The 21,534-nt window shown below is 39.2% G+C and overlaps 2 protein-coding genes across 2 annotated transcripts in view; one reads left to right on the top strand and one right to left on the bottom strand.

Annotated features, from left to right (window-relative positions):
• Positions 1-22: 22 nt before the first annotated feature.
• On the top strand, positions 23-20,298 carry LOC126041654 (scaffold attachment factor B1-like). Its single transcript, XM_049807633.1, has 21 exons — positions 23-399; positions 1,982-2,069; positions 3,246-3,310; positions 3,396-3,602; positions 4,944-5,006; positions 5,582-5,609; positions 6,516-7,014; positions 7,446-7,495; positions 10,511-10,611; positions 12,370-12,519; positions 12,615-12,691; positions 13,612-13,751; positions 14,094-14,185; positions 14,579-14,685; positions 15,895-16,188; positions 16,486-16,623; positions 17,107-17,149; positions 18,499-18,620; positions 19,363-19,475; positions 19,601-19,652; positions 19,927-20,298. Exons 1-21 carry the CDS (start codon positions 211-213, stop codon positions 20,054-20,056), a joined length of 2,748 nt encoding a protein of 915 aa, XP_049663590.1. The 5' UTR covers positions 23-210; the 3' UTR covers positions 20,057-20,298.
• MICOS13 (mitochondrial contact site and cristae organizing system subunit 13) overlaps positions 3,620-21,534 on the bottom strand; it is a 32,326-nt gene continuing 14,411 nt past the window's right edge. The window contains exons 4-5 of the mRNA XM_049807656.1: positions 16,637-16,662; positions 3,620-3,856 (exon numbers count right to left, since the gene is read on the bottom strand). Of these exons, the coding sequence (XP_049663613.1) occupies positions 3,818-3,856; positions 16,637-16,662 (65 nt within the window). The 3' untranslated portion in view covers positions 3,620-3,817. The remainder of the gene's footprint in view (positions 3,857-16,636; positions 16,663-21,534) is intronic.

Raw genomic sequence — 21,534 nt, 5'->3', positions numbered from 1 at the left:
TCCTTCCAGGCCCCGCCTTCCCCCTCCCCCCTGCTCGTTGTCGTCCTCCTCTCCGAGCCTGCGCGGAGCGGGCTTCCCCCCCCCCCCCCCCCACCTTCGGCGCGTCTTGGTGTCCCCACCATTTTGTGGTGCGATCGCAAGGTTAGCTGCTTGATTGTGCCTTATTCTCCCGTGCGTTCGGGCTTGAGGCGGAATATCGAAGGGGCCTTGATGGCGGAGAGTCAATCAGCGGCCGGGCTGGGGGACTTCACATCCCTTGGCGGGGCCGCGGCTCTCGGCTCGGAACCTGAAACCCGGCGGCTGAGCGAGCTGCGAGTCATCGACCTGCGGGCCGAGCTCAAGCGCCGTAACCTAGACAGCGGCGGCAACAAGAGCGTTCTTATGGAGCGGCTGAGGAAGGTGAGGCGCGGACCCGGCGGCAGAGGGGGCGGGGGAGGCGTCATCCGGGTCCTTTGTCCCCGGCCCGAGGGCGCTTGGCGCATGCGCGCTCGGGGTCTAGCCCGGAGTCCCGAGCTGCTGTGCTGAGGGAGGCCTTAAGGGGAGCGCGAGCGGGGCTGTGGCTGCGGGGTTGCTGTGTCCCTCCGCTGCTTCCCAGTGCTGAGTCCCGTGGAGCCGCGGGGTGTCCTTCGGGAGCGGCTTGCTCCTTTCCACGCACCGCTGTGGAGCCGTTGCCCTTGCGGGGACTGCCAGCAGCCCCGCCGCTGTGCTGCTTTTTGCCACCGCCCCGACCCCCCGACCCGCGTCGCCCGCTCGCACTCCAGCGTGTGGTCACCCGCGCCGCCGCCCGCACCGTGGTCGTTCCTTCGGAGCGCTGCTCTGATTTCTCTCTGCGGTGGCCCCGGTCTTCCCCTCGTTCCCTGTCCCTCACGTATGCGCGTCCTTCCCCGGTTTCCTGTTCTGTTCCCCCAGCATATACACGCGCTCCCCTTGCCCGTATCTCTTCTCTTGCTTCCTCTGGGCACGCTTCACCTGACTCCATCTCTCACCTCTCCGGAATGTATTTTCACAGACTTCCGTGAAGCCAGAACAGCGTAGTCAGTCCTGACCGTTTTATGGGTTCTAATAGGCCTGCACGTTGAGGAAAAAATACTGTCAGATGCGCTTGAGTTCCTGTAGCGGTCGCTCTCAGTTTTATGCAGTTAAAGCGCTTATCGGCCGAGCAGGGAGCCTTGCTGACAGATGAGGGGAACTTTGCTTATCAATTATAGCTTGATTTGGTTGTGGGGTTGTTACAACGCCATACTGTTCAGTGTTTCTAACGGCTGATATGGCTGCCTGGCTTTATGACCTGAACTACGGTGAGACGGTAATGTTTCCATCTGACAAATCCTTAAAAATGCTGCCATGGTTTGGCTGTAGTAGGCAGCTAAGCACCACATGGCTGCTCACTTGCTCCCCTCCTCCCCCCCAGTGCAGGGGGGAGAATTGGAAGGGTGAAAGTGAGAGCAAACTCGTGGATTGAGTTAAAGGCAGTTTAATAATTTTTAAAAATGGGGGGGGGGGGGGGGGGGGAACAACAGAGAGGAGGAGAAATTAAAAAACACCCAAGAAAAGGAAGTGATGTAAAAGAAAACAATTGCTCACTGTCAACTGACTGAGGCCGAGTCAGTCCCCAAGTAATGGCAGCCCCACCAACTTCCACCCCTGCCAGTTTTATTGCTGAGCATGACATCGCATGGTATGGAATATCCCTTTGGTCAGTTGGGGTCAGCTGTCCCAGCTGTGTCCCCTCCCAAGTTGTGCACCCCCAGCCTGCTCCCTGGTGGGGCAGGGTGAGAAGCAGAAGAGGCCTTGACCCTGTGTAAGCACTGCTTAGCAATAACTAACACATCCCTGTGTTATCAACACTGTTCTCACCATAAATCCAAAACATAGCCCCACACAAGCTACTGTGAAGAAATTTAGCTCTATCCCATCCAAAACCAGCACAAACGCACACCAACAAACAATATAATAGATGTCATACTGCTGTCTCCGATAGGCCATTGAGGATGAAGGAGGAGATCCTGATGAAATTCCTGTGGCCTCAGAACTGACCAACAAGAGAATGCCAAAAAGAACTAGCAAAGGTACGGAGTCTAGACAAATACAGTTCCTTTGTTTCCATGTAGCTAGAACTTCGCATATGATGTTGATTTCTTCTGTTTCATTAGTTTTTTTTCTTTTTCCCTTAGGGAAAACGGTAAAACTCGGTTGCATTAGTGAACGATAACAAGTTTAAATGATGATTTGACACCTTACCATACTTCTGTTAGCAAATCTTGAAACCTGTAGATGAGACCATAAGTTGCAGGTGTTTCTGTACTTGTGACCATGAGTGTAGAATTGTGTCAGGTACAGAGCAAGCAGCTGCAGCCAGCGTAAGCTCCTGTGGAAAGTTCTGCCAACTTATATTAAGGTGGCTCCACAACAACCTGGGTACTAATTGCCTTGCTGTAACTATATACATTTTCCTTTTTTCATAGAAGTCCTTGAAACTCCATCATTATTGGGATACATTTTTAGATGCAAGAAATTATAGTGGGAATAATTAGAAACATTGTTGCACAAATAACATGTTTAACTTTTGTTAGTGTCATATTTCATTTTATAACTTGTTTTGAAAATAAACTGTTCTGAAATAGCTCATTAGTGATTTAAGTATATTTTGCTTCAAAATCATTAAATATTGTGTGGGCCATGTTACATGTGGTTTATTTGAATTGTTCATAACCAGTTCCTAAAAGATACTTTCTGGAACTTACTTTTAAGCTGCTTCCTTTAAGCTAACAGGGTAAAAATAGGGAAAGAGCAGTTGTTTTTGAATAGTGATACAAGTTTGCTGGTGAGAGATATGCCTAAACATGAACTGTGTCTCCAAGATCTTAAAAGTGAAGACTAATTCTAAATCAGTTTAATTATTGAAATGGTAAGAGGGATGTTTTTTGTAACAATGATAAGGTGTTTATTTTAAATGGAACACCTTCCTAGGCAGTGTTGTCTTTTTAGGTATTGAAATGTTGTGGAATGAGAGGACCGTAGCTGTTGAAATATGTAGCTGTGCTACTTCTATTTCATGCTCATGCTGTTCGCTTGTATCAAGTGGCAAGTTGTCCTCTGTTACGTCCAGACAGACCTGGACTTCTAAATCAGGGTCTTAATGATTATTTGTTGAAACAAACTCAGTGTTGAATAGATAATTCAGCGAAGAGTAGACATGTTATGAAATTTAGTGCTGTAACTCACTTCAGTGGTACTATTTTTAGGAAGAAAACCAGAAGAAGAAGGTGTTGAAGACAATGGACTAGAAGAAAACTCTAGAGATGGGCAGGTAAGTGAAATTATGATTGCTGTTACTAAGAATATGTACCATTTAACCCACAATAAATATACATCTACCCTTTTTCTTTCTGTAGGAGGATATAGAAGCAAGTCTGGATACCTTGCAAGATATTGATATGATGGATATTAGTGTGTTAGATGAAGCTGAAATAGATAATGGCAGTGCTGTAGACTGTGGAGAAGACTATAGTCCTGATAATATTCTTGATTCTCTGTCGGATAATAAAGACAATGTCGAAGCAGAAATGAAAGAACTTCCAGATCAGCTAACAGAAAATGAGGTAAGTGAACAGAGGTCTTTGTAAATTTTCAGAAGCTATTTAATAAGTATATGGGCACATGAATGAGTTATGTCAGGGTAATAGAATATAGGACATGAATATCATATGCATTCTATTTCACATTAACAGCTGTCATGTCCTGCTCTTTAAGTAGTAAATGTTCTTGGACCTGTCGGAGGCTTGAAATGTTCACAGCACACAGGTCACAGCCTTCTTTACCTTGCAGTAACATCGCTGCTTGCTGTGAAAGAAGCCTGGAATTGAGAGTAATGTATTAGTTTTGGTGTTCTCTCTTCCCATTTATATGTGTTTAAATGTATATATGCATATACCCAGCCATCTAGGTATTTACATTCACAGAGAGAAAGAAACATGCTTTCAACTCACAGATAATTTGGAAATCTTTTCTGCAGAAATAATGCTTTGGTTTAAAGAATTTGTGTTGCACAGTTTTCTCATAGAGATTAATAAACAAGAAAATCTTTATGTATTGTGTATTGCCCTGTTCTGACATTGCTGGGCTTACGACTCAGTTTTGAGAGCAATTTGCAATGTCTTCTACAGACAGCACAGTCTCCTGCTACTGAATGAAGACCGTAATCTATATGTTACGTTCAATCCCCAAATATTACCCTTCCTTGGATCCTTGTGTTTTTGTGGGTTTTTTATTTCGGGCTGTTCACTCCCAAAACTGAACATATTATCATTCCTTGCCTCCTTATGTTTTTATTCATTTATTTATTTTAGGCCTGTGGTGTCTGTCTCAACTTTTATCATTTATCTTCTGAAAAGAGTCACTGTAACAACATCCAGTTGGCCTGAAAGGCAATTTTCTGATGTTCTGTAAATTAGAGCTGTTGTGAATCATATAACTGATGAGCTTTGGTTGAGTCTTACCATCAGCTCTTAAGGAAGGAAGATTTTGGGGACGTGTTCTGTTTTTGGAGAAGTAGAAACCTAAGTTAGCTTTGTTTCTAACTTCTTTTTTCAGTTAGAAACTAAAGAAGTAAAAAAGTGGGAAAATGGAAAAACATGTTATGTACAGTAACCATGGAAATGTGAAATAAATTTCCGCTCTAAATAAGAATAACTTTGAAATAGACAATGTCATGTTAAAATTAAAATGAAAGGTAACTGGAGCAAGATGTTTAATCATCAAGAATATTTATATGTTGCTCCTCATTCTTAGGTCACAATCTGAAGTAGCAACTGAGATCTGTCAAAAATACGGGAAAAAACTTCTCATATTATTGCTAGGGAAAATTGAATACAGTAGTATTTCTCTGTAAGGTAATGTTACTTTTTGTAAGAAATGCTATAATTCCTTTTTTACTCTTTTAGGAAGATTACGATGAAATTGAAAACAATTTAGATGCCTCTTCTTCTGATTTAATTGAAATTAAGGTAAATTGAAAATGTAGCTGTATTCCAGATTGTTATTACCGGTACTCACTCTGTGCTCATACTACAGAAAAGCAAACATGACCATAATATGAAGTTGTAACAGAATCCAGGACATACATGATCTTGCTCAGAATACAGTCTGTCAAATGAGAATGCCCTGTGTTTTTTCCCTACTTTTCAGTTAGCTATCAAGACTTCCTCCACTTCTGTGGCAAATAAAAATGGTCTTGTACTGTTGATTTCTTCTTTCTCCTGCTGATCATATCAAGTAGTAGCTGGGTTTGTTTTTCACTGTGTGGTTGATATGGTACACAAAGATTACTTTATCAGTTTCTTTAACATTACATATTAGACATGACACACAATTGTGGCTGATATTTTGATTTGGCTTTAACGTGCCAGAAAAATTACCTATGTAAAATACTCAGTTCCAGTGGATGGTAAAAAAAAGTGCTAAATGTAGTAGGTGAATTTGTGTAGTTTTCAATCTTTGGATTGGGCAGGGGGTTGCTATTATTCTGTGTTACGAAATACATTTTATGAAATCTTCATTCTGTGTTTGTTTTCCCAAACAGAAAATGGAGAAGCTACACTTGGAGCCAGGTACTGTTAAAGAAAAACATATTCCTGTCTTTTCAACTAATACTTTTTAAACCATTAACTATTAAAAAAACAAGCAAACAAACATAATTTGCATTATTTTTATGATGGACAATCCAGATCATGCAGGGTCATAGAGATTGGAAACCCAATCATATCCCCAGATCTGTGAAGTGATGCTTGTCATCTTTGAAATATTTCCAGTGAAATGAAATGGTTTAAAAACTTGTTAAACTACATAAATGGATTTAGAGAAGTTAATCACAGTTTAAAAGCTAAAGATTCTACTTGTAAACAGATCTTGTGATATCGCACACACCTTAACTCTGTTACTAAGTAGAGAGCAGTGAAAGCAGTAAAAAGATATTATAGGGCATTAAAAGGTAAAGATTAGTTGTTACTGGATACAGAAGAAAGAAGAGAGTTTCTTCATGGAAATTTCATACAGATACTTTTCACTTTCTGGACTGCAAACACACTCATGCACCATCAGAAGATGCCCAGTTCTCATGTTGGACTGTCTGCTAAAAGAATTTCACAGAAATTTAAAAATTGAACCCTCAGTGCCTTGTTACGTTCAGTTAAGCATCTCGGACTCTGGAAGCTAACTAGAGAAGAAACAGAGCTGAACGATTTCATGAAGAATATCAAGGATCAGCCAGAAGGTTTTTGTTAAATCTGTGGGGGCATTTTTCTTCCCTGTTAACATTTTAGGGCTGATTTGGTAGTTTGTCAGAGAGCGGTTAGCGTAGTACTTTTAACACTGTGTACACTAGGGTTTTCCAATCTCTGTGTAGCTTAGAAGTTCTCTTGGTGTTAGTGTGGCAGCCATGCCAGTTCCACATTTGTGATTGCTGTATTTCCCTGGTGATTAAATCTTGTGCCATTCTATTCCTGTTAAATCCGTAGAAAATGAGAAAATACTCGACATTTTGGGGGAAACTTGTAAATCTGAACTACTTAACGAAGAAACTTCCGAAGCGGAGCGGCCACATGCACAGGAAGCAAGTAACGTGGTGCCAGGCAAGAGGCTAGCAGAGGAAGAGGACGCTCTTGCTGCCGCTCAGTTGGAGGAAGATGCTTTAGATTTGGACAGCAAATCGGCACAAGCTATGGCAAGGAAGGAAGCAAAGCGTTTAGTTGTAGCAAAAGGGGAGACAAGTGAACAGACAATAGAGGAAGAGAAACCGGACTCTGAATCTTTAGTAGTAGAGACCCTAAGCGATCAGAGTAGCAAACGCTCCCAAGGCCTGGAAGCCTCTAGTGGGGAAACAGCGGAAAAAGGCGCAGGTCCTGAAGCCAAAGGTAGCAAAGAAGATGCCAAGAAAACAGAAGACAAAGCTAATTCTGAGGAATCCCCTGCCACTAAAGAGTCCTCAACCAGTGAGGGCGGTGATCAGAAAAAGAGGTTTGTTTTTTCTCCGTTATAGACCAGATGCTATCTTTTTTTCATTGGTCCTTAAGTGATGCGAATAAGCTGTTTCCTTCAATTGGCCACCGAGACTGATGAAATTGTAGCCTATTGCTAAAGAGTCTGTTTTATTTCTCCATGTGCAGATATTTTTATTTTTTTTAAACACAGAGGGTTTGATTTCTTTCCTTCCTCAACCTTCAAAGGTTGTTTTCTTAAATTACGCTTACTTGTAAACGTCTTCCTAATATAAGTCTGTTTAAGAATCTGACTTCATTATTTCTTGTCAGATTTCTTAAATCAAGTATACAAAGGTGTGTTTTCATTTGCAACATATTTTCTGGTAGGTATTTAATTTTAGCATTTTTCATAATTTATATTTAGTAATTTTTCTTTCTGACTTGAACAATGTGGTGTTTTGTCTTTAGCCCTGTTGAGGAGGACAGAGATACAAAGATAATCTCAAAGGATGAGAAAGGTATGTTTCTTTTCAACAATAGAACTTTAGATTTCTTGGAGAAACTTGGTTTTGTACTGAATGGGGTATTCAGTGAGAAAGCGTTGGTATCTGTGCAGTTGTTAAGTATCATAAATAATTCACCTCTTTCTGGATTTTTTTTTTAATCTCTTTATGCCAAAAAAACTATTTTCCTTTTATGCATTTTCTAAGGACATCTGTGTCACACCCTTTTGTTTGTATCTTGATCGTTAGAGATAGACATTAATACGTGGCAAATATGTCCTTCATGGCACTGAAGACACTTACCAACAGCTGTTAGTGAGTCAAGAGCCTTTTAGCAATTGTGTTTGCTTTGCTAAATGCTTGTGATTCTTCATACTGTCCTCTGTTTTGCTGAAATAATTTGAAATCTAGTATTCATATATTTAAATGCCACAGAAACTTACAGCTTAACATCTTCAAATTAGATTGACATTATTAAATCTTTGTCCACACAGATCCTATTTATGGTGCAAATATGAATCATAAGCAAGATGAGAATTTCTTGATTAACACTGTCAGGTGCCTGCTCCTTTTTTTCATCATACTTCTTCCTTTGAATACATCAGGCTGCTGAGTCTTTGCAGCTCACCCTACCTCTCTATTCTCTTCTGCCTGACCGGGGCAGAAAATTTAGAACTGACTGTTAACATTCTTCTTCCGTACTGCAGGCAGGTAGTTCAGCATGGTAAGCATGGAAGTTCCAGAAATTCCTGTAATAGCCAAAAAACTCCTTATGAGATCTGTCTACTAACTGGACAGGGTTCAATTGGGTTTTACAACACAGACTGAACTCATTGTCAGCTACTTTTTCCAAGATCTGGGGTTATACATGTCTGCAAGCTACTGGACCTCACTATCAGCTCCATTAGGGTCTGTTTACCTCTTGTATACAGTCTGTAATCTTATGTTCTCTTATTTCAGAATATTTAAAAGAGTGTTTTGTGAATGCTGTCATTTACCCAGGGACTTGAGTGTATTTTTTTCTGTGGACTGGGAAAACTCTTCTTGAAGTTTGCATTCAAAACAGGCTTCAGGAACCTGGGTGTCTGATAACAACCTTGCCCCTGCATACCTTCCTCCAAAGGATGTGCTGTGTTCCATAACGTTTGTTTTAAATCATTTTCTGGCTTAGTAAGCAGCACTGGGGAGAGGTAGCCACTTCATTATGTAACTTTCTCTGCATACAGAGCAAAGCGGTTGACCCAGAAAAAAGGTACAGAACTACGTACAAGTCAGTTCGGACTCATACGTTGCTGTTTCCACACCTGTATGAAAGGATTTTATTTAGGACAAGGAGTTTTCCATCTTCCATGCATTCATTATGAGGGCTGTATTAATAAGTGTAGAAAAATAAATTTATGAGTTCATAAGTCTAGACTTGGCAGTTGATTTATGCGTAGCTGAAAGATGTCTCCAGTGTTGAGGGTTGGCTCCCAATACCCATATCGTTCTAGTTTCTAAGTTAGAGAAGATTTTATAGTACCAGTCTGTCTTTATCTTGAAAGTGCAGTACCATTGCAGGAGCACCTCTTTTAAGTCTTATGGGAGGGCAAAAACTGGAGATGTTAAGACTGATCGAAGCTTATTCAAAAAGGATATTAATGTAGTTTAAATAATCTAAAAAGTCGACAGTAAAATAGAAGAAAGTGCTCGTTTTTCTCCAGGATGCTGGTGCCAGTGTAACTGCAGGTGGCTATTTTAAAATTGTAGAGGAAGTGTGTGGAGTAAAAGCATCAAAGCCTATGGCTCAGCTTTTTGAAACACCAAGACAATATATCTCCCATGTGTTTGCACACGACATACCTTTGTCAATGCAATTCTTGAGACTAGAAGATGGCAGGTGTAGACTTAGTCTGCTATATACAAAAGACCTCTGTTTTTTTAAAGAGATTGGCACAAATGATTGCATGCTTCCCTAGGGAACTTGTGTAAATATTAACAATAATGTTCTCAGTGCTAAGCTCATGTTTGAGACAATGACAAAAAATATCTGGAAGTAGGAGATGGAAAGACACTCAAATAAAATAGCATTTTAGAAAGGTTCTGGAAGAACTGTCTCCCCTCAATGAAAGCAGTTCTGAGAAATTCCATACATCACCAAAAAAAAAAAAAAAAAGGCAGATGGTTTGGAAGCAGGTAGCTGGACTGAAACCTGCTTCACTCCATTCATTGAAGCCTTGGAACTGGCCACTACCAAGACTGATAAAAGGACTGTAAAGACATTTCAAAGGAGGCTGGAAACACTATATCAGCTTAAGTGCTTCGTGTTGAAATGCAAACACTAAAACTTGGAGTTCAGCTCAAACACTTTTTTAAACACTAGACTTTGGGTTTTCAGACTTTACATAAGCATTTATAAAATTATCTTTCTAGTTTAGATGCCAAATTGGATAGGTGTTCTCTAGTTCTTGCATAGTTAAAGAAAGCTAGGTCTTTTCTAACCACTGTAACTGAAGTCACAGGCTTCATATCCCTAACTATGGAATCTGTATGGGCAGAAATAGGAGAGAAATCTTCTTGCTTTTTTTATGGTGAATGTCTTTCCTTTGAGAGGTACAGTTAATCTCCATCCCATCCTCATTCCTTTGGAGTTGAGGAGATAAGGAGGGCAAGACATGAGCTTACATGTGTACTAACACAGTTCCTGGAACTCTAGCAGATCTTATGTCTTTTCCTGTAAGTGCAGTTAGTGGGATCTATCCAGGCACATCTCACTTCAGAGATGCCCTAGTTCAGTTGCTTGAAGAATGACATAACATACTTCTGTTGTACGTATCAAAGCTTGTAGTTCCATCTTAAAGTTTTTGGACTTGTAATACTACTTGCCTTCAGGAATGTGAATCATGGCAGGGAGAATGTTACACATTGCATTTCATTTGCTCTACGATTTAAAAAAATAAAAGATTTGTGGAACTGCTGCTTTTTAATTGAGAAGTAGTTGTTGAAATAATTAGGATTTTGGGTATGTTTTGGTTTTGTTTTCCTAATTAGGTCGCACTGCTAGCGGTTCTGGTAGAAACTTTTGGGTGAGTGGACTGGCTTCCACTACCAGAGCTACAGATTTGAAGAATCTGTTTAGCAAATATGGGAAGGTAAGGGGGTTTTTTTGTTTGGTTTGGTTTTTTTTCCATTTGAAACTGTCTTAACAAGACTTCTTAAGCTCCTGTCACTGAAAATACCAGTGAAAGGAATCAAATTATCAAAAATATTGTGGGATATCAAGGAAAAAATTGCTGAAGTACACACTGAATGACTGCTTTTTTATTCTGTCGCTCACTTCCAAACAAATATAAAGTTCCATTTACAGTCCTTTATTTGAAACAGTCAATGACTGTTGACGTATAGTTCTGTCTCCTGTGCTGTAGTATAGTATCTTCAGCCATTGGAAATTCAGTCTACAGTGAATTTAACAGTGCTTATTGAAGACTTCCTTAGGAATAAGTAAAACATGCAGTAAATGTTGAAACATAATTATTGGGGTATATCTTAAGAATTGCTTTGGTACCTGAAATTTTATTTTTGTCTAGAGTTAGCAAGTGCTTTAAAGCACTTGTTTGGGTACTTCTGGTGGGAGGGGTTGGGGGTTGGTTTGGAGGGAGCGGGGGCCAGGTCCTGCAGCTGTTATTAATGATAGACAAAATGGCAAGTTAAATCTCCCTGTCAGGAAATTGAACGAGCTAGTTTAATAGAAGGCTGATGATGTCAGAGACCTCAGTAAGGATTTTTGTCAAACCTTTGAAGCCTATTTAAAGATGACTGTCAGCAGATTGTAGTAAAAGAAAACTGTATGTGCTAGCAATCTGCTATTGAATGTTTAACTAATGAAAATACTCTGGAACTTAAATGTGACTTTACAATAGGTGGCAAAAATGGATTAAGCATAGCAGCTTTGAGTTTGAAAGTCATGAGACTAGTAAACAAAACCTTTTTAATGTTCCTCGTAACAATAAAAATGCAATACTTTTCTTCCATTTATTTGTTCAGAATTCCATCTGGTAACCTGAAATGTTGATCATAGATATGTGCCACAAAATTTTAAATGTAATTAAAAAATACGCAACAGCCAACCTAGTATTTGCCTCTACTTAGACGCCATGGTAACGTTTAGTCATTTAAATCAAATTACTGTTATTTTCTTTGCAGTATTAGCAGAGGCAAACTTCTAGAAGTAAATGTACATCTGCAATAAATCAAATACTCAAAAGTATGTTCTTTATTCAGCTGTACTTTAAAATATAACACCTCTGTGAAATATGATTGATTTCTGTAATAGAAAGTGAACTGTATTGAATATACGAGCATAAGTAAGCACCATTTATGAAAACAGGTGTTTTATGTGGGCTTTTTCAAGTTATACTTTTGAGGGAAACTTCCTGTTTCTTAAACAAGATTGTAGATAACATTGTGGGTCTGCCTCTTAGCTATGACATGAAAACATTTTTTTGAGGGGAGATGGGACTTGGCAGTTGAGCTAGCATTTGGGTGGAAATTTGCTTACAATTTTTTATTAGGTTTTTACTTCCTTATACTTAAGCAAAATTATGATGTAAAGTTAGCGGGTTTTGTTTTGTTTTGTTTTGTTTTTTTAAATAAAAACAACGGGCTTTCTTCAGAACAGAATTCAGTCTTTGGCTCCCATCTATTGATGCAGCTTTTGCAGCATTGCATTGGCAACAGAAGCATGATTGGCTCCAAGCAATGCTTCTTTTGTATTTGTCAGTCTCTTAAAAATAGAAATTTCCTGAATGATGATGGACAGGAATAAAACAGAGTAGAAATGGAGCTTGTACTTCTTGCTGTTAAATGGTGGGCACTTGTTACAGTGAGTGTAATACCTTTATTTTGGAAAGGTGGTAGGTGCAAAAGTGGTCACCAATGCTCGCAGTCCTGGTGCTCGCTGTTACGGCTTTGTTACGATGTCTACAGCTGAGGAAGCAACAAAGTGTATTACTCACCTCCACAAAACAGAGTTACATGGGAAAATAATTTCTGTAGAAAAAGTGAGTACTGATCCTCAAAGATATCCCATTACCATCAGATTGTACAAGTGATCAAGACCACATTCTCAGCTGATGATGTGCAAAATAAATTTCAGGCAAAAAATGAACCTGCTGGGAAGAAGCCAAGTGAAAAAAAAGAGAATGAAGCAAAGAAAGAAACAGTCAGTGAGAGGTACTGTTGTAAAAATTCTCTGTGCAAAGGTGTTTTGCTGTTCTTCAGTCTATGTTGATTTGTCAGGAAAAACAAAGTCACAGTAAGAATTTCTGTGACAAACATTCAAAAAGAGTGATAGATGCATTTTTCCAACTTTTACTACAAGGTAAACCTCTGTTGATGTTCAGTGCCTAACTAAACACACTTCTGTTATGTGCTTTAAGGTAGGCATTGGAAAATTGCATTTTCAAGCATACCTTTTAATTTAGCTATGTTTGGGTTTTAGTGAAGATTGTGGTGCTTTCATGTCATAAATCTATAGGAAAGACTATTGGAGAATTTTCATCAGTATGTCACTGTCCGTGTTAAATTTTTTTCTCATAGTAATAGGGCTTTCTCAGGTAGTTGTGGTCACAAACAGTTAAAGATCAGTTGTCCAAGATCTTGTTTCCAGAACATGTTCCTCTTCAGCAGTATGCTTTTTCTCTCTAGCATTACTGAAAGTAGCTAAAAAAGACACTAAGACAGTGAATAAGACACTAAGTCCTTTGCTTTAATTATCTTCTTGAGGCATAACTCCTATTAAATGCTATTTGCTGAGAAGTTTTTGCCTTTATCTCACCTAGTTGCCCAACAAAAATGGTTCACATTGGCATTTCATAATTGTCATGTTGTATAAGAAACTTTGTGGGCTTTAAGCACATGGTGGTGTGAATTTTTCCTTTTGTCTCCAGTTGAGGTATCTGAATCACAGGCAAGTTTTTATGACAACTGCACAGCATGGTCCAATTGTCTTATTTTATGGTGTAGGAAGTTGTAGAAGGAAATCTTTGGAAATCTAATTATTACTCTCTTATCACATCAGAATTCTACTTTGTTACTGTGTTGCTTTTCTCTTATTCTGTACTAGTCTAATCTATATCAATATCTATCTATAGACCTGGCAGTGTTAAAAGGGATGAGAAATCTGACCAAAAAGATGATCCTAAAAAGGCAGAAGACAAAGATGAAAAGGAAAAAAAAGATAAAGATGAACTGAAGTCTGGTTCATCAGATCAACCTAAAACTATTAAGTCGGGTAATTTGGCTATTCTTTTTTTCATAAAGTAAAAGATATGGTGAAGTATGAATAATTAATTGTAGGTAGTTCTTTCCAAAGAACTGCCAATGTTCTAGAATTATTTCTGGTTCTTAGTTGGAAATCCAGAAGGTATAAAGAGGTGGCGGGGAGGGTATTTGACATTGGGTCATCCTTAACAGAAGCGCTTGGAATAGGTGTAGTGAAAAAATGATTTTTGGAGAGAGGGCTAAATGCACATTTTCACATTTTAGAGAACATCTGGCATAGCAATGAGTGGTGTGGGTTATGTAGTTTGATTGTTTTTTCCATCTCTTTCCCCTCAACCCCTGATGTATTTAGCAAGTAAAGGAACAGAGAGAACGGTAGTAATGGATAAATCCAAAGGAGAACCTGTAATTAGTGTGAAAACATCAACTGCATCAAAAGACAGAGTAAGTAATGTTTCTGCATGGGAAACATTATGTGTTGGTTTTTGTTAGAAACAAATACTGAATCCTGCCAAGCTGCATGTAATCCACACTTGTCTTACCAATTTGTCCAATTAGAGTTTCTATAACATGCATTTAGATCTTAATTAGTAAAATACCTTTCATACAGCTGATACCATGTTCAGCAATTAAATCCTGCCAAACATATGTAGGAAGGCAAGTATTACTCTGTTAATATATGGTGTGTCTGTAACATTAGAAAAAAAACAGCTTTTTTTAAAAATGCGGGACGAAGCTTTGAGATATGATATGTATGAATGGAAATGTATTGTTTGTGGTAGTTGTCCTTTTATAAATGTACTCCATTAAGTGTCTCTACTTCAATATTAAATACAGAGCATTAAGAGCCAGGATCGCAAATCAGAGAGCAGAGAGAGACAAGGCATTGTGCCATTTGACAAAATTAAAGCACAGCGAAAAATGAGGGAGGCAGAGCAGCGCCGGTAAGAGCAACAGTGAAATTGTTGGAAATATTTTTTTTTCTAGAATGAATACATTTTTATTCAAATAACTAAGAGATAAAGTGGGGTTTGATTTTGTTTTTTACTTGTCATTTGTTATATGTTTGTGGGTCACGTGTATTGAATTGGGAAAGCTCCAATTATTGACTCTGTTAATACTAAGCTTGAAAATGTGTTTGGGGAAAAAAAAATGCAGTTTGTTTTTTGTTCTTGCTCCATTTTGTACTTTTTGTGGTTTAGATTGATTTAAGTATGCTGCTCTCTTTAGCTAAGCATGCATTATAGTAGAGGTGAAATGATAATTTTAAACTTGCCACACTCAAATAAACAGGGAAGGAAAGACCAGGAGAAAAGTTGTCTTTCTCAGAATAAATGTCTTTTTTTTAGAGCATTCAAAGTCTCCATAGTGTTTGAAACAAAACAAGATTAATATTTTTGTATTTAAGTACATTGTGTCCTTAGAGAAGTTGGGGGATTTTCCTGCAACCTTTCAAAGTTTCCACATTGTATCTTTTTAGTTAAGAACATAAGTTAGGTATTTAATTATTTTTGGTGGGGTTTTATTTCTGTTTTCATGATGTTTAACACAGGATAAAGGTGGTAGTGGCCATCTTTCAAATTCCTTGCTAAAACTGTGACCTGAATTCCATGTTAAAACATTTTCCACACATTACAAAACTTTTATTAGTTACCTAAAGTAAGTTGAATTGGACAGGGGGAAAATGCTTTCATCATTCTTACTGGAGAGGAAAAAGTTTCTCTCTCCTAGGTAGATTTCTGAGCCTTAGTGGAGTCATATTATCCAGGATACTGTTCTGGCTTCTTCAGAGATGTATGTTTTATTTGAAACATACAAGAAGAATTCCTTATTTGTAGAAGGAATGAGCTTGGGGCATTTGGATTCAAATTTTCCTGACCATATAGAACTATTTTCCCCCACAGGTGGGTTTTGTGGGAGTAATATGATGAGTCTCTAGATACAAGTAATTCATGTATACGCTGAGTGTCTTCCCTCTGTGTCCTCCCTCCCACACACCCCCCAAGTGTAATTTCAAGGAGCTGATGCAAGTTTGTGGTCACTGTGGTTTTAATTTTTAATACTACCTTTTCAGGTTTTTTCTTCCTTTTTAACTTCCTTTATTTGTTGAAGTATTAGATCTGTAACCTTTGGGGATTTTTCTGTTAAAATAGCACACGTGAACGTCGGGAGAGACAGCAGCACCTGCAGACTATCCGGGAACGGGAAGAAAGGGAGAGGCTTGAGATTGCTCGTGAGAGACTAGAAATTGAAAGGCAGCGTCTTGAACGAGAACGGATGGAAAGAGAAAGACTGGAAAGAGAACGAATGCACATAGAGCACGAAAGGAGAAGAGAACAAGATCGCATTCAGAGAGAAAGAGAAGAGCTGCGACGCCAGCATGAGCAACTGCGCTATGAGCAAGAACGTCGGTCTGCAATGAGAAGACCATACGACATAGATGGCAGGTAAAACCAGCAAATACAAATGATGCAAGTGGAAAATGTTGCTGCCAGGTTCTGTCCCATCAGCCTGTGCTATAAAAAGCTACCTGTATGCTCTCAACTTCCATTAATCAGCAGTTGTTGATTGCATTGAGATTATTATGTTTAATAGCCCATCAAACTGTCCTCTCTGAGGTTTTTCTATTCCCTTTTGAACTTAATTACCCTTCTTCTGGTTTGCACAGTTTGGAAGGAAGGAACAATATCAAAAGCAATTATCTTGACTATTACGTACTAAAATGAGTATGTTCTTTGTTTCAGGAGAGATGATCCATACTGGCCAGAGGCAAAACGAATGGCAATGAATGATAGGTACCATTCAGATTTCAGTCGCCAAGATCGCTTCCATGACTTTGATCACAGGGATCGTGGCCGCTATCAAGACCATTCAATAGACAGGTTGGTATCTTACCTCCACTGTGTTGCTGTGGCAGTACACTGAAATTGAAAGACAAAAATGTATTTAATGTCACATTTTGCTGCCTTCACTGTGTGTTTGGTTTAAGTGTGTCTTAGTGGCTGTGGACTTTTTCTTACATAATCATGAAGACATCTGTACTGTGCCATGAGTTAAACCTTCTGGCAGGCTTGTTCAGTGTCTGCTTGCAATGCTCTTTCACACATTTGTAGGATTATGAAAAATTTCTAAATAATATTATAGGCATCTAGCATCTTAACAAGAATATCCTGGTTTATACCTTAGGACTAACTGGGTTTTCCAGGAATCCAAAATGTGTGATGTTTTGCATATGTTTCAGCTGTTCGTGCCTTTTGTAGGTAATGTTGGCACAGGATTTTTCATCTGTGTTGTTATGTAGATGGATTTTTATAGACTGCTGTATGTTTTACTACCACAGTCTGATTTTAATTGTCTGCTTGTAGGAGAGATGGATCAAGGACAATGATGGGAGATCGGGATGGACAAGTGAGTTGCTTTATAAAGCTACAGAAACATCTTAGCTTCTTATAACCTGGTTTTCTATAGTGTGTGTCAGATTAAATTTCAGTAGTTAAGAATTAAATGGTATCTCCCAAAATATGTCTTGATAACCAGATTATATTGGGGTTTTTTAATAAGATGAAATTTACTTCAAAGACTTATTATAAAAGTTAGACATAGTTATTCTGATACAAATCAAACAAAACAAGTGAATTGTGTTAAAGAGGTAGAGTATTCCAAAAGATGGTGTAGAAAAGACAAAGGTACAAAGTATGCATAAAATTCACTCTGTGAGGTTGCATGGAAATAACAGCAAAAACTAGTAGAGATGTTTCCAGGTTTTTGAGGGCTGGGGGAAAGACCTTCAGGGCACATTCAAGCAGTGAGAGATTAATTTTGTGGAGTCACGGAATCCTCAAGTGCCCTTTACTGATGGCTAAGCTGTGAGACTCAGAGGGACCTGAATAGGCTGGGGAATTGGGCAGAGAGGAATATCATTAAGTTCAACACCGGGAAATGCAAAGTCCTGCTCCTGGGGAGGAATAACCCTGTGCAGCAGTACATGCTTGGGACCAACCAGATGAAAAGCAGTTTTGCAGAGAAGGACCTTGGAGTCGTGTTGGACAAGCTGACCATGAGTCAGCACTGCACCCTCCTGGTAAAGAAGGTCAGTAGCATCTGTATTAGGAAGAGTGTTACCAGAAGGTCGAGGGAGGTGGTCCATCCTCTTTACTTGGCACTCATCTGGCATACTGTGTCCACTGCTGGGCTCCCCAGTACAGGAAAGATAAGAGCTTACTGCAGTAAGTGTAGCCTAGGGCCACAAAGATGATTAAGGGCCTTGAGCATCTTTTGTATGAGGAGAGGCTGAGAGCCAGAACTGTTCAGCCTAGAGGAGAAGGCTCAGGGGTTATCTTATCAATGTGCATTAATACCTCACAAGAGGGAGGGTATGGAGAGGATGGAGCCAGGCTCTACTCAGTAGTGCCCACTGAAACACATCAAATTCCATTTGAAGACAAATCAAATCACCTTTAAATCACTTTTTTTTTTTTTTTTTTTTTTTTTAAACTGTGAAGGTGGTCAAACACTGGAACAGATTGCATGGGGAAGTTGTGAAGTCTCCAGCTGTGAAGATACTCAAAACCCAATGGGAGACTGTTCTGGACAGCCTGCCCTGGCTGACCCTACTTGAGCGGGGGGGTTGGACTAGATGATCTCAGGAGGTCCCATCCATCCTGAATGATTCTGAGATTGAGTAGTTGCAGCAGAGCAACTTTAAACAATGAAAGAGTCTGGTTTGGGCAGTCCTGTAAGTGTTCTTTGCCTTTTAGCATTATCCAGATGAGCGCCATGGAGGACCAGACCGTCATTCACGAGACTCTCGGGAAAGTTGGGGTAGCTATGGATCTGACAGAAGAATGAGTGAAAGTAGAGGGATACCCCCACAGTCACGGTTAGTATACTTAACTGAAAATACTCTTTCTTGTGCATCTAAGGAATATTTCCACATGTGAAAGTGGGACGCAGCTTTTGGAAGTACCTTTTTTTTTTTTTTTCTAGCTTTCACCCCAAGTCTGTTCTCTGTTGGATGGACTACAAATGAGTAGCTCTTTCAGCTTGCCTTGTGCATCAAAACAGGCATTTTGGTGTGATTTTTTTTTTTTTTCTTTTTAATAACTTCACATCTGAAAGTCTTCATGTTTTCCATTAATTTTACCTAGCATTACTATCAATGCTTGGTATTTTCAGGGTAGTAGTTCTTCCCCAGTTTGTAGTTGTTGGAAGCACCATCCTGTCAGTCCTTTGAAAGGAAAACAATAAAATGCTTACAGATTGAGGGGTGTGGGGGGTGTGTTTTGAGGGATTTTTTTTGTTTGTTTTAATAAGTCCTGTGAATAAGCAAGCATACCGAAAACACCAAAAATAAATTGACTGGTCAAAACAACAAGCTAGGATGTTTGGAGTAAACTGGGACATCAATGTAGCATAAACCAGATAAGAAATCCTATTTTCTTATTTGCCATGTTAGTTGGATTGAACAGAAGACTTATTACTGAGATTTAACAGATAGCAGTACAAGATTTGCATGTGCCTTGGTAAAGCATTTGAGTAAGTTTGTGACTTAGTTGTTTTACTTGAATCTATTTTGTGTGCTCTGGCTAATGTGAGAAGGTATGAATTTCATACTTCTGCAGGGATGGACGTGACTGGGGAGATCATGGTCGAAAGTTTGAAGGACATCAAGATCGTTCATGGCAGAGCAGTGTGGATGGAGGAATGATAGGACGGGATCATGAGAGATGGCAAGGTATGCTTCTGGCACAACAGCTCATTAGTTGTGCTACGTAAAACAGAAAATACAGGCATTATTATCCTTGGAGATGAAGTAAAACTATTACTTTGGATATAAAGGAAGCATTTGAACTTTTTTAGGTGGAGGTAGAGGCAGACCTGGTCACGTGATGCATCGTGGAGGCATGTCAGGGTAAGAACTTTAAAAAGAGCAAAGTGTTTATTTCCCTTTCAAGGGGCATTTCTTTGGTTTAAATTGGCCAAAGACATATTTTATGGGGGCATCAGTTAGATATCTGATTTGTTATTTAAACATCAAGGAATAATAAAATATTGCCATGGGTTTTATGTAGTGCATCTTATTGAAGAGTGAAAAATCACGCAAAAAGTTTTAAAAGAATACCCATTATGTCAACGTGACTACCAGAGTCACAAGAGAAAATTAAAACATCTGAATAACTTTCTAGGCGTGGAGGTTTCATGCAAGGTGGCAACCAAAGTCAGATGATGCATGGAGGAGGAATGCAAGGAGAAGGATTTGCTGGCCAGGAGAGAGCAAACAGACCTAATGATCCTCGTTTCAACCGTCGCTACTGAATGTGTTTTAACTTTTAATGCAAGGTGGCAACTGAAATTAATCTGTTACCCAGGGTTACCATTAATTGTAACTTATGGGCTACTGTAAGTGTAATTTTTTTTTTTTTTTAAGCTGCTGCCATATTATGTCACTCAATCCAACGTGAACTCATTTGTTTTGTAATGTGTTGTTCATATCCCATTTAAAATGTTTGTTAATGAAGCATTCCATTTTCCATAAATAAAAGCCAGTTTACAGTTAATTGCTTTGTTTCAGCAGTCCCTGGAAAACTAATATATTCAGCTGTATGTTAAACCATGTAACTTTCTTTCAAAGATGAAGTATCAAAATGCCTTACAGGTGTCCCTTTGCACTTTCAGTAGCACACAGCTCCCAGAAATACATGAAATACTGTTACTTCAGATGTGTCAAAATCAACTAGCATACGGGCCAGCATGAGAGAATGTTAGTAGACTGCAGTTATCAAAGTTTGAACACCCTACCACTGCAAAATTAACTTGGGATCCTGTAGGACCTGTGGTGAAGAATTTTTTTCATCTTGCCTTACGTTGCTAGGTACTGTGCAACATAATATTCTTCACTCTCTTAAAAAGGCTACATACTCAATTACCAGCGCAGCTTCTGTAAGAGAAAATGCACAGGTACTTGCGAAAGAATGAGTTTCAAGTGCAAGTCAAAATAATTTTTGTTTAGCTTCTGATAGCTCCACCAATTTCAGGCCAGTAGTTGTACCTAGCAAACCATAATTTCCTTAAGTAGATTAGAAACAGCCATTGGCTGTGCTTCAGCATCATTTTAAGAATGTGTTGAGAACTAACATGATGAAGATTGGTGCAATTGATCTGTCACTTATAATTAGTCTTTGTGCAGTCATCTCTGGAGCAACATGGCCTTAGCGTTTCCCACCAAAGATGGCTTTTGTGATGTCAAGAGGAAAAAATCCTGTTACTTTCATTAGTAGGTCACTGGTTTATTTCTGTCTTCAGAGATGTTTTTTTCTCAGTTACCCAAAGATTTTTCTTTTTTTTTTTTTTCATTCATTTCCTACAGCCTGCATTGTTACAGAAAGTGAAACTCTACAGGTCTTTTTCATCAGGGTTGAGACTTGCCACACTGGAGGAGGATCCCTGTGGACAAATCATCTACGTTCTAAAAAGCTTCTTTGATTGCAGTGGGGAGTTGCCTGAGGCTGTCTGGATCACATTGACATCAACCTCAGTGTGAAAGTTAGTTTTTGTTTTAATGGTGAAGCTGTGGCCCAGAAAGACTTAAGTCATTTGTTCAAGAGCACAAACTAGGGATGCAAACAGAAAGATTTCCAGACTGCTACACTTAGTAGCAACTAACTGTAATAATTCTGTGGGTCTGGCTAGAATCCAGTGCCTCCTTGCTTTTCATCCTTTAAATGATCACCTCTGATACAGAGAAAGAAAAGAGTGGCGATACCCCCAGACTTGCTCTGCTTTGCCTTTCCCAA

Source organism: Accipiter gentilis, chromosome 8 (genome assembly GCF_929443795.1).
Source record: "Accipiter gentilis chromosome 8, bAccGen1.1, whole genome shotgun sequence".
Taxonomy (NCBI): Eukaryota; Metazoa; Chordata; class Aves; order Accipitriformes; family Accipitridae; genus Astur; species Astur gentilis.
The sequence above is the reverse complement of the archived record's forward strand: the minus strand, read 5'-3'. Positions and strand labels throughout refer to the sequence as shown.